At 36.9% G+C, this 12,195-nt stretch overlaps 1 protein-coding gene and 1 long non-coding RNA gene across 4 annotated transcripts; one reads left to right on the forward strand and one right to left on the reverse strand.

Annotated features, from left to right (window-relative positions):
- The first annotated feature begins 1,564 nt into the window (after positions 1–1,564).
- On the forward strand, positions 1,565–5,536 carry LOC140007604 (glutamate receptor 2.8-like). The gene is made up of 5 exons (XM_072050392.1): positions 1,565–1,909; positions 2,279–3,579; positions 3,762–4,074; positions 4,340–4,746; positions 4,980–5,536. Exons 1-5 carry the CDS (start codon positions 1,786–1,788, stop codon positions 5,499–5,501), a joined length of 2,667 nt encoding a protein of 888 aa, XP_071906493.1. The 5' UTR covers positions 1,565–1,785; the 3' UTR covers positions 5,502–5,536.
- A 1,270-nt stretch (positions 5,537–6,806) lies between these two features.
- LOC140007605 (uncharacterized) lies at positions 6,807–10,263 on the reverse strand. 3 transcript variants are annotated; one of them, XR_011814889.1, is made up of 3 exons: positions 10,167–10,263; positions 8,979–9,196; positions 6,807–8,867 (listed from the first exon to the last, which is right to left on the reverse strand). It is a non-coding gene; the product is annotated as an uncharacterized lncRNA (long non-coding RNA). The 3 variants fall into 3 exon arrangements; XR_011814888.1 differs by having other exon boundaries at positions 6,807–8,871; XR_011814890.1 differs by having other exon boundaries at positions 6,807–8,871; positions 8,979–9,770; positions 10,167–10,252.
- Between the last annotated feature and the right edge of the window lie 1,932 nt (positions 10,264–12,195).

Here is a 12,195-nt window from a genome sequence, read left to right on the forward strand (position 1 = left end):
TCTCGACTGATAGTTCAAAGAGCCAAAATTTAATGGTTGTCCTTACCCGTTAGTCAATTGCCCGGAAAAAGAAATTGAGAATAGCTGAAGATAACACAACACATCAAATCAAAGGGAGTTGGAGAAATTTCACTCCCAATTATTGCTGAATTTCGCTGTAATGAAAGTACTCCTGTTAGTATCTCCTCAGTCTTACCAACTGCAAGAAAACGAAGTCTTTGACGGAGTCTTGCAAGCCAATTTTTCGCCGTTGATAGCATTCGGTCTTCATTTATTTTCATTAAAACGGGGAAAAAAAAAATAGAAGAGTCTCACTCCCATAAGATAGAATGTTTTTCAAAAAAAAAATAATAATAATCTGCGACAACCTGAATTTGCTTGAGGTTTTATTAGTGGTCTCTCGAGAAAGGGGATATAAGTCTAAGAGGAAACTTTTCGGGTTGCCCCTAAACTATTGCCTCTTTTCAACTATAAATTGTCACGAATAATCCCTTAAAAAAATGTTTAGTTTAAAGACTTTCGTCAATTTTGGCCTTTAGAGGTGAAGGAATTTGAGTCAAAACTAACCAAACAAAAAAAAAAAAAAAATTCAACCCACGAAAACAACCTAAAATGCCTTGTCGACTGATTATTTTATCGAATTAGAGCTAAATAAGATGGAAGGTGAAAGAAGAGGAAGAAACCTTAAACTCCATGTTATTAGTTGACTTAATATAGTTGGTTTTTAATTAAATAGTGGTTGGTTTTTTTTGTTTGGTTGATTTTGCCCCTAATTCCATTGTATTTAACGTCCAAAATTGATGCAAGTCCTTAAACTAAGCTTTTTTTTTTTTTTTTCTTAATTCAAGAGCTTATTTGCGACAATTTATAGTAGATGGATTAAAACCATGCATAAGTAAATAGTTTAGGGGCCTGTCAGAAAGTTTTCTCTAAGTCTAAAACATGTTTGTATTTGTCCAACTGTACATGGATTTAATTGTTTATGTCATGGTGAAAAATTAATAAAAAAGCCTGCCATCTTTAGAATTGAACCAAATATTGTAGATACTAATCTAAAATGCTCAAAACCAATTAACTGGATAATACACATCCATCAAAATTAGTTGATAGATTGCACCCTGAACTATTTCAAATTATTACTTTGCACGCTAAACTGTTTGCAACTAGCATTTTGCATCCTGAGCTATCAATTGCAACAATTTAGTACTTCAAACTGTTTAATTTATTGTGAAGTAGCCCAATGATCTGAGCTTTGTTGGAATTTAGCTAGTCTTTCACAATTGAATAAACAATTATCTCCTCAGATCAATCATGAAATTATTATGAACAACATACTAAACTTTGTACAAAAGAATTTCCTAATATCCCCTCAATAAACCATATGAGATCCTAACCCTCTGTAACTTATACCATAAACCTATTCCAATATTCTACGGGTATAACGCGTTCTTGGTCTGCTTTGTTCAACACAACGTTTTGAAGGGTGTTGGTTTACTAGTCCAAACTCAAGTCCACTATAAAGAAGTGTCATTGATTTGTCCCTCTTAGCTAGTGATGCAAACGTTTTCTTGAGCTGCATCTATTCCTCCTTGCACCGTAATTTTCCATCCTTCTTTCTGACTCATTTGAGTCTTAGGTTCAGACATGAAGAAGAAACAAACTCATGATACTCTACTTTTCCTAGCTCTATTCTTTTTCTCCGATGAATTAGTAGTGGCGCGGACAACTAGCACTATAGGTGTTAATGTAGGTTTGGTTCTTGATATGAATTAATGGGCTGGGAAGATGTCTTCAAGATGTATCTCCATGGCCTTTTCTGATTTTTATGCCTCCCATTCTCATTACAAGACCAGGCTGGTTCTGCACACTAGGGACTCCAACAATAGCGTTATTGGTGCTGCTCATGCAGGTGGTACATCTTTCTCTTCCTCCCCTTTTAATATCCGCAACATGATTATGGTTCGAGGATCTCCAACCGATCCTTGGTTCAAAACATTATACTGCTCAGTAATTTCTCTAGAAATTAATGTGACTTGAAGAATGATCAAGAATGCGTACTTTCTAAGATTGATTTTGTAAATTTACATGCTATGACAAAAAGTGTTTCTACAGATAGTTAACGTGCACAGAACAACATTTGTTGAAGGGTACATTTGGCGTATTTATTTGTGGATCTATCCAAGTAAACAATAACTGTATAACGTCAATGGAAGAAAGAGCAGCTTCTTTGTCATGTTAATATCAGTTTTTATATATTCATGTTGTTTTTGGGTTGCAGCTGGTGATCTAATGACAAGTGCAAAAGTGCAAGCCATTCTTGGACCACAAACATCTATGCAAGCCAATTTTGTTATCAATCTAGGACAGAATGCTGAGATTCCCATCATTTCATTTTCTGCTACAAGCCCTACTCTTTCCTCTCTTAGAAGTGCATACTTCATACGAGCTACTCTAAACGATTCATGTCAAGCACAAGCAATTAGTTCCCTGCTTCAAACCTTTGGATGGAGAGAAGCAGTGCCAGTCTACGTAGACACTGAATTTGGAGAAGGGATTATTCCATACTTGGCTGACGCCTTCCGAGAAGCTGAGACTCATATCCCTTATAGAAGTGTAATTCATCCATCAGCAACTGATGCTGAGATTGCCGCAGAACTCTACAAGTTGATGACCATGCAAACTAGAGTTTTCATTGTACATATGCCTCCCATTCTTGGCTACCGTCTTTTTGATCGAGCAAAAGAGGTAGGGATGATGACTGAAGAATACGTTTGGATCATAACTACAGGGATCACTAACCACCTAAGTTTTCTACATCTTTTTGCCAAAGAATCGATGCAGGGGGTAATAGGAGTAAAACCTCATGTTCCGAGGAGGAAAAAGCTTAACCGGTTCATTGCTCGCTGGAAAAGGAAATATGTCAAGGACAATGTAGATGTTACTTTCTTTGGCTTATGGGCTTATGATGCAGCTACTGCACTAGCAATAGCAGTTGAAAATGCTCTAGCAAAGGAAACTAGGCCTTCAAGTGCCTTCCACCTTGAGTCTGGGGTCTCTCAAATTGGAAAACACCTCCCAGAAGTAATATCAAGAACCAAATTTAATGGCCTCACTGGGACATTCAATGTGCTTGATGGACAACTACAATCATCAAGCTTTCAGATCGTCAACATCCTCAGTAACGGGGAGCGGGGAGTTGGCTTTTGGACCCCAGACAGGGGAATTACTAGGACACTTCAACCTACAACTTCTGAATCACACTCTTCTTCGAAAGCCAATTTAAAAGGGATTATATGGCCAGGTGATTCCACATCCACCCCAAAGGGTTGGGTAATACCAACAAATGGGAAGAAGTTGAGAATAGGAATCCCAGTCAGGAGTGGTCCTAATCAATTTGTCAACATAATAAGAGATCCTTGCACTAACAAGACGACTTTTACAGGGTACTCGATAGATGTTTTTGATTCTTTAATGAAAATGCTGCCATATTATGTTCCTTATGAATATGTTCCATTTGCAAAGTCGGATGGTGAGAGTGCTGGTACCTATGATGACTTGGTCTATCAGGTTTACCTTAAGGTGAGTACTGTTACAAGACAAAGTCACTTCTTGTTTTCTCAAGGAGTTCCTTCCGAACAATTTAAGATCTTGAGCCAATCCATTGATCGCCAATTAGTTTTAACCAAGTTCTGGCATACCTTCTTGCATTTATCATATCATCCCCGTGACTATGAGTTCTTATTTAAGCTGATTATGTGCAGAATTATGATGCTGCTGTGGGAGATATTACCATTAGAGCTAACAGGTCTACATATGTTGACTTCACACAACCATATGCTGAATCTGGCATCACAATGGTTGTGCCTGTCTATGACAGGAGGAGTAAGAATGCGTGGGTTTTCTTGAAGCCACTGACTTGGGACCTCTGGGTCATTAGTGCTTGCTTCTTCATTTTCATTGGTTTTGTGATTTGGATTCTTGAGCATCGGACGAACGAAGAATTTGCTGGATCTAGTCCACATCAAGTTGGCACTGGGTTCTGGTTCTCCTTTTCAATCTTGGTCTTTGCTCATAGTAATCTCTCTTGCTCTTCATCAATTATACATAAATAAGAATGCCAAATGCAGAATACTTAGTCAGACATAGTGTAATGTATAATAAGTTCATGTACTAAATAGGTTGCACAATAATGCACTTCCACCTTTTTTCTCCACTGTCTAGTGTCTATCGCCCGCAGACAGAGGCATCTTGGAAGTGTTCATTTGATTCTCACTCTCTATCTTCTAGATTTTGCTTCATTCTAACATTTTTTATTTGTCTTTCTGAAATGTAACTACAGGGGAGAAAATAGTGAGCAACTTAGCTAGGTTCGTGGTGATTATATGGTGTTTTGTGGTTCTAATCTTAACTCAGAGTTACACGGCCAGCTTAGCATCAATGTTGACCATGCAACAGCTTGAGCCAACGATCACTCATATGCAAGATCTCATAAGGAAAGATGACAATGTAGGCTACGCAAAGGGCTCTTTTGTTTTAGGATTCTTAAAGCACATGAAGTTTGCTGAGTCGAGGCTTAAGGAATATGACACTCTAGATGATTTGGATGTACTTTTCACGAAGGACAAAGCTCATGGTGGTATTGCTGCTGTTTTAGGTGAAGTACCTTATATGAAACTTTTCCTGTCAAAGTATTGCTCAAAATATGCCATGGTCAGCCCAGCAATCAAGACTGATGGATTTGGCTTTGTATGCTCTCTCTTTCCTCATCTCTTTCAGTGCTAAGCAGCAGTAGAGTGGCCTACTAATGTGCTGCCTTACTTGAAATTCTGTCTAAGGAAATTTTGCAACATTTAACTTATGATAGGGCATGGACCAGAAGTTCTCCATTAGCTCTCTATTGGACTATAATTAAATTGGCTTTTTTTCTCCTCATTCTTTTTCTTGGCAATATTCAAATTTGTTGATTGTGTAATTTGCAGGCATTCCCAATAGGTTCCCCACTTGTACCTGATATATCAAGAGCAGTCCTAAATCTCACTGAAGGGGATAAAATAGTTGGGATTGAGAATGAGTGGCTTGGGCAGCAAACTAGTTGTCCAGAACAAACCACTTTGGTATCATCACATAGTCTAGGACTCAACAGTTTCTGGGGCCTATTTCTTATTGTTGGAATTGCTTCGTTCACTGCCCTCATCATCTATGGAGCTATGTTCATTTATGAACACAGGCTTTCACTAAGCAAATTACATGCAAAAGATTTGTGGGATAAGATAACCATATGCTTCAGGAAGAGGGAAGAAGAGCAAGATTCTGGAGGTTTACAGATGATGAACCGTTCAATGCAAAGCTCTAGACATCTACAGAAGACAAATCACTCAATTTTGTCCATGCGTACATCAAGTTCTAGTAGTAGTGTGTCTAGCCGATCATCATCAGGCCTATTAACTGTTGCAGATGTAAATTTGTTTGCCTTGAGGGAAGGAGGAAATTCATTTGTATAAGTTCTTCATGAGAATCCAAATCAGATGCAAAGAAAGATTCATAGCCAGAATACACAAAATTAACCAAATTAGACAAAAACAGCATCCCTTTTTTGATTTTCAATGTCGATTTAACTTCCAAACGTAATGCCAAAGCACAATTTGTGGCAGCCTTACAACAAGCATAATTGATCAATTTCACCACTTTAAGATATCGATGATGAGCTGTAACGTATGCCCAAACGTGTTTGATCACCGTATTACATGAAGCAATGAGTAGTTCCTGAGAGAGAGGCATTATGATTGTAGAGGAAGTTAAAGCTAAACAACAATATTACGTGCTTTTGTCATTCTAGATATGTAAGCTATGAGATTCAGTACGTGTTCAGATACGGCCCTTTCATAGATGATCTATCACAAATAAGAAAATATGAGATGTCAGACCAATCAAAAGTGAGAATACGCAATGCAATTCGCTTAGAACAAAAAAAACTCTGAAACTCAAAATTAAACAAAAACTGTGGTCATAAAACATGGAGAACAACTGACAAACCCTATGTGGTTTTTTTTATTTTTTATTTTTTAAGTAAAAGACCTTCTTTTTTTATTTAGATAAAAGAAAACAAACTATTACACAAGCCTAATTTTTCGAATTGAAGGCATTCCTAGCTTATCCAGACGAATTGCTCCACGAGCCATAGGTGGAAATGTATTAAATGTGTCATATATCCTGAGTTGCTGCTGTGGATGAGATACGCCCTCGTTCGACGACACATCAGCCACTGTGTTTGATTCCCTGTAGCAATGGGAAAATCGATCTGGGTCTTCCATGATGTGCCAAATCTGCCTAATAACCCGTCTAATGTGCCAAGGACAATGAATGCGATGCTGGAGAATTCCAATTAATATCAACGAATCAGATTGCACATAGAGATTCAAATAACCCCTATGTGCACTGATTTGAAGACCAATAAGGAGGGCACGAGCTTCTGCATGGAGACATGTTGTTTCCCCAAAATATGCCGAGAAACCAATCAAAGGTAGGCCATTTGAATCCCGAAGAACTCCACCGCCTCCACCCACTCCTGGATTACCTTTAGAACATCCATCCGTATTAAGTGTGAGGCGACCAGATTCCTTCGTTTCCCATCGTACAAGTTTATATGTGGTTACCAAAGAAAATGTCACCAATGATTGCTTTGCTTGCTTTAAATATTAAAAAGGCCAAAGTAGACATTGTGAGTTCATACTCATAGAGTAAAACAGATTCAAATCAGGTATCCGTGGATTAGTTCGAATACCATACCACAGAGTGTAACATGGATGTACAAATTTCTCTGCTCATCTTTAGCTAAAGAAATACAGCATAAAGCATGTGAACAGGTTATACCAGTGAGTTCCCACCTCCTACAAGTGCATGTCTATTTTTTTAGATCTACAACAAAGGTGCCTCCATACATATGTGTAACCTCAAACTTATCATCATCAGATCATCTTGCAATATTTGCCCTTGCATCATCTTTTGCCTTTTCAAGTTCTTTTAGAATTTTTGGACAAATATCATCATTTCTTTTCCTCATCCATGCTCTCTTTGTCCTTTGCCTTTCCATCAGGTATATACTACTGTTCTTGAGCATACCAAAGATGGACTTTTCTCTTGCCTCCAATATGACATAATTGAAACTTTCACACAAGTTATTAAGGAGAATGTCACATTTGGATGACGTCCTGAAATGTGACCTTGACCAGTGACACGGGGATGTATTGTCTAACTGCCATTTGTGAGCATTTTCATCATACTTCCTCAATGCCTCCATTTCACCCTCAAATTTATTCATATATGTAGATCTGGCACAAGCCTAGAACATGCCTCTTAATGTCTCACTTGGATGAAGTTTGTTGAAGTTGTTGTGGAGGTGTCTAACATAATGCCTGTGCTCCACGCCTGGCAGAATATCATGAATTGTTGAACCCAATCCCAATCACACAATACAGAAAAAATTATTCAAAGACCTGTGAATAGTAGTGATGATTAAAGAAAGACATGAACTACCCTTTGCCTGTCAATAATAAATGTCCATCTATTTTGTTCATGGATGCTGAGGTCGTATTTCAAAAATTCAATGAGCCACTTCCAGGTAGCAACCATCAATACCAAGTACTAGTCTTGAAGCTTTTTTTTCAAGGCCACAAAGCAAATATAAAGCCTTTGGAATCCTTCCTTTCCACTTACCTCATCAACCTCTGCCTCCATATGAATAGTAGAACTTGGATTTGATCTCAATAATTCATCACAGTAGTTCTACAGTTTTGTGGATTGCTGCTTATAGTTGTCTTGGATCAAAATTTTGGCTTTCCCGAATTTCTAGTACCCATGTTCCTTGGTAATATGTACATTTAGCACCTGATGTACTTTATCCTTGAATGCAGACCATGTAACCTTCCTATTCAATCTCAAAACTCCATGTAATATCTAGCCAAGAATTCTGAGTTGGCATGTTTGTGATAGAAAGTCTTACCACAAGCATGTTCTAGCCCCATGGTCCCGATTGCAAAAGCTTCACAGTTTAGCTCCTTTGCAGCATAAGTGAACCATTCGCAATTTTTCATTCTTGCAATTTGCTCTGATCTTTTTCTTCTCATCCTTAATCCACTTATACTCCTTGCCCCACTCCACAGAATAATGTTCGACTGCTGTCTTGAACAATTTCTTCGTGTTAAAAAATAGCCCCACAAAAATTTTTGGATCTTTTATGTTAATTTCTGGTCTGAATCTTACATATAATGGCTTCTTCCCTAAAGTATTTTCATCTAAGGAATAACAGTTGCCATTCAACTCCCTTGTGTTTATGGAATCTAACTCTTCATTGATAGGTATCTATTCTCCATCATAAATGTTGAAGTCAGTATAAGCAATGTCATTTACATGAGCTGCGGCATCAACTTGCCTATGGGTCTCTACATTTCCATTCACAACAGTTGCATTTTTCCTTGATCCTGACTTGGTATAATTGGTTAGAGTACCATAGAATGTGATGGTGCTCACCATTTTTTTAATATCAGCGCATTAGCTAGGAAGACAAAAGTACTTTATGAGAACGCCACAGTCTCGCACGATTGGGGGGGAAAAGCAACTAAAAAAATGTACAAGTCAATTCAAATTCCCAGTGCAAGTTTTCCACGGTTGTTCCAAGGCAAAGTATCCTGCTTTTAAAATAACTAGTTACCCGAACAACGAGTTCCAACAAGAAAGGGCATTCTGCAATGAACAAGACAAAGAACAGAAGACTTCTACCAAGAGTAGTGTGAAGCACCAATTCCATTTGCTTGAGACATTGCAACCAAGGAATCCAAAAGAAGCACGAGCAAAATCACTTGCTCCAGAAGCTACCTTAAAAAAAAAAAGATGAAAAATTGAGTGGTTAACGACAATTCTCAATATTGATAAACCTCATAAACAACAGAAAATGGATAGCTCGAAGGTTATTTAATTCTAACCCCATTTGGCACCCACAAGTGAAGTTTCTCCAATCTATTCAAACAGCTTGAATATCTGTGAGGCTAGTAAAGGAAAATTCTGCACTGTTGTCTTGTCAACTTAACCTCCGATAAGAGGGGAACATCCTGAAAGTGTAGAACTACCGGCTTTTTCCTCCATGAGTGGCCATGCACAAAGCACTGAAGATTTGTAGCAGAAACCCTCAACCTTTTCAATCCTGAACAATAGGATATGTCCAGATAATTCAGAGATGGACCACCAACAATATTCAAGTCCTTTACAGAAGGGACATAATCTATTGATAGATGTTCAAGACATGGACATTTAGATAAAAGATACTCGACCATCTCATTCTCTCAATATCAACTTCCGACAATGCGAAGGATGTTGATGGGGCAAAAACACCAACATCCATGGGCTTCTTCACTGCGCTTGCAGCCGACAAAAACTTGTCCAGGTTCGGGAAATCTTGTAAAGAAGCCTTCTATGCAAAAACTTTAACATCCTTTCGCATTGCAAAACGAAACCAATTACACATACGGGAAGGAGGATTGCTATCATGACCCATTCTACGACAGTGCACAATAAATTGATCTACGGCTTTTATCTTAACAAGCCGTACGTTCGGCATTCCAGTAGTCAAGATCAAATTCAAGAGTTCCAGATATAAAGCACCATAAATATCTCCACCTACGGGAAAAGGATGCTGGTCCCTACTGCTTCCTTGATATTCAAACAGGACAGAATGGCAATCAGGATATCATCTGGCAAACTATTTATTTCATACGCCACTGAATCGTGTTTTTTCACATGCACCGAATAATACAACAACAATATTAGAAGATTAAAGATCGAAACTTTAGTTAACATGCAGAATCTCAACTTCACAGATTGTCATAATCTAGATGGTGATTTAGAAAAGGCCATATGCATTGGGGAAACTGAGAAAGAAAGGATTAAAACTTTACACCCAAATCAGAATAGAGTCTGTAATTATCTACAAGAGCTTTTTGATCAACTAGGATTGCATTTGGGTACTTAATTTTGGTGCCTACCGACCAATGAAAAGAACAAAAAATAATGCATTCAGCCATGCTACTCAGCTCCTTAATTGTATCAGACAAAAGGGTTGTATTGTATAAGACAAGAAGAATAATGACTCGAAACCAGACAGATAGATGTCAAACCTGTCTTTTGAGGGCGGTGGAATGCTCATGGTTGTCGCAGTCCATGGCCAGCTGAAAGCCTGAAACAGGAGGCAGCTGAGCAATAGCAACTTTCAACTTTCAACTTTCAACTTTCAACTTTCATCGAATTTCATCTCATGTCGAGTTAAATTTTAGGGATAATCTCAGAAACCTCCCCTGAGGTTTCATGAAATATCACCTAGCTCCCTTGAACTTTTCAAAATCTCATTTAGCACTCTTGAAGTGATAGTGGGACTAGGAGTGCAAAATATAAAACTCGAGTTCGAGTCCTAATTTAAAAAAATAAAAAAAATAATTATTTTATTTAAAAAATAAATAAAATAATAATTTTTTAATAAATAATAAAATATTAGGGATATATATGTAATTTTACTATTAAAATAAAAAATAAACCTATATATATATATATATAATTGAATCGGCTAGCGAGTTAACGAGTTGAATATCGTTGAGCTCGAATTTGAATTCAAATTCAACTTGGTCAGTTCGAGCTTGACTCAAGCTCGATGTTAACTGAATTCGAGTTGAGCTCGGAGTCGATAGATTTGCGGGCGAGTCGATTCATTTGCAACTTTAAGTGGGACCATCCCGCAAGTCGATTCATTTGCAGCTTTAAGTGGGACCATATGCCAATATCAAAGGTGAAAAATTATCAATAATACCCTTGTATTTAAATTTTCTAAACTTTTTTTCTCTAAATTTCTTGCTTTTCTTTAACAATGTCTATATATACACACATTCATATGTATATATATATATATATATATAATTGAATTGCAAGTATCAATGAAATATATAATTTAATCAATGTAATATTCAATGCATTTAGAGAAGGATAGATGTAGGTTTTTTTTTTTTTTTTTTTTGTGTTTCACAACTATATTTATTTATTTGTTTATTTGTTCCTTATCATGTAGAGCGCTAGAGAAATGAAGTAATTGAAGTTTCGAACCATGATTTTTCAAATTTTGACTTTTTATTTTTTATAATAATATTTTCATATTTCACACTTATAAAAAAAGTCGGTTTATTTTGAGTAATTCTCTGTATGATATTGATGTTGAATTTCATCTATTATTCAGTTTCTTTGCTCAAATGTATGATTTTTATATGCTAATTGCCTTCGACACTATGAAGGGTTCTATTTGTAAAAATGGTTTAAAAATAGTACTATTTGCTTTTACTATTTTTCTTTGCTATAGAAGTGATTATTCGCTGTAATATCCTTATCAACTTTCATCCCCTCACTTTTAAGATGGTTCCAATTTAGTACTTTTTTTTCTTGGTTTGTAAAATGTTCATTTTTTATAGCCTTAAGGGTATTAAGGGCACTAAACTACTCTCTCTCCTCAAACATGAATTTTCTAGTATTACTTTTGGTTAGAAGGGTTGACAGTGTTACCCAAATGTCAATTCGAGGGGCGCTAAATGAGATTTTGAAAACCTCAAGAAAGTTAAGTGATAATTCACGAAATCTCGGGGGAGGTTTCTGAAATTATCCCTAAATTTTAGCTTTGGATTGCATGTTGTATTGTGAGGTCCATACTATGCTCACAAAAGCGTCGAGGCTATTTTGGTTGGATATGGTTTATAGATGATTTTATTATTATTATTTTTTGAATCACAGCACACAAAGTCAATAACAGGCGTCACAAAATCCTCTACGAATTAACTTGTCTAAGGTAGCATTAGCCAATCAAGTCTTTGATCTTAGACAATTTTGTAATTGGGACCTACGTAAAAAGAATTTGGAAATATTTGATCTTAATTTTTTTTTTCAACTGTGTATATGGTTTTAGTTGCCTCCCAAAAAAATCGGGCAATATGTAAATGCGGAAAAGTCCTGATCAAGTGCGGTTTCCAAATGTTTGTTTTGAAGTGGGGCTGATTCGAACACACTCTGCTGGATGGTTTCTCCATTCAATTCTGAGAAGCCCCAACTGTTACTTTCCCTCTGCGCATGAAATGTTTGTTTGCTTTGTGCCCTTGATTTGATTTGGTCTATATT

Source organism: Coffea arabica, chromosome 5c, assembly GCF_036785885.1.
Source record: "Coffea arabica cultivar ET-39 chromosome 5c, Coffea Arabica ET-39 HiFi, whole genome shotgun sequence".
In the NCBI taxonomy this organism is placed as follows: domain Eukaryota; kingdom Viridiplantae; phylum Streptophyta; class Magnoliopsida; order Gentianales; family Rubiaceae; genus Coffea; species Coffea arabica.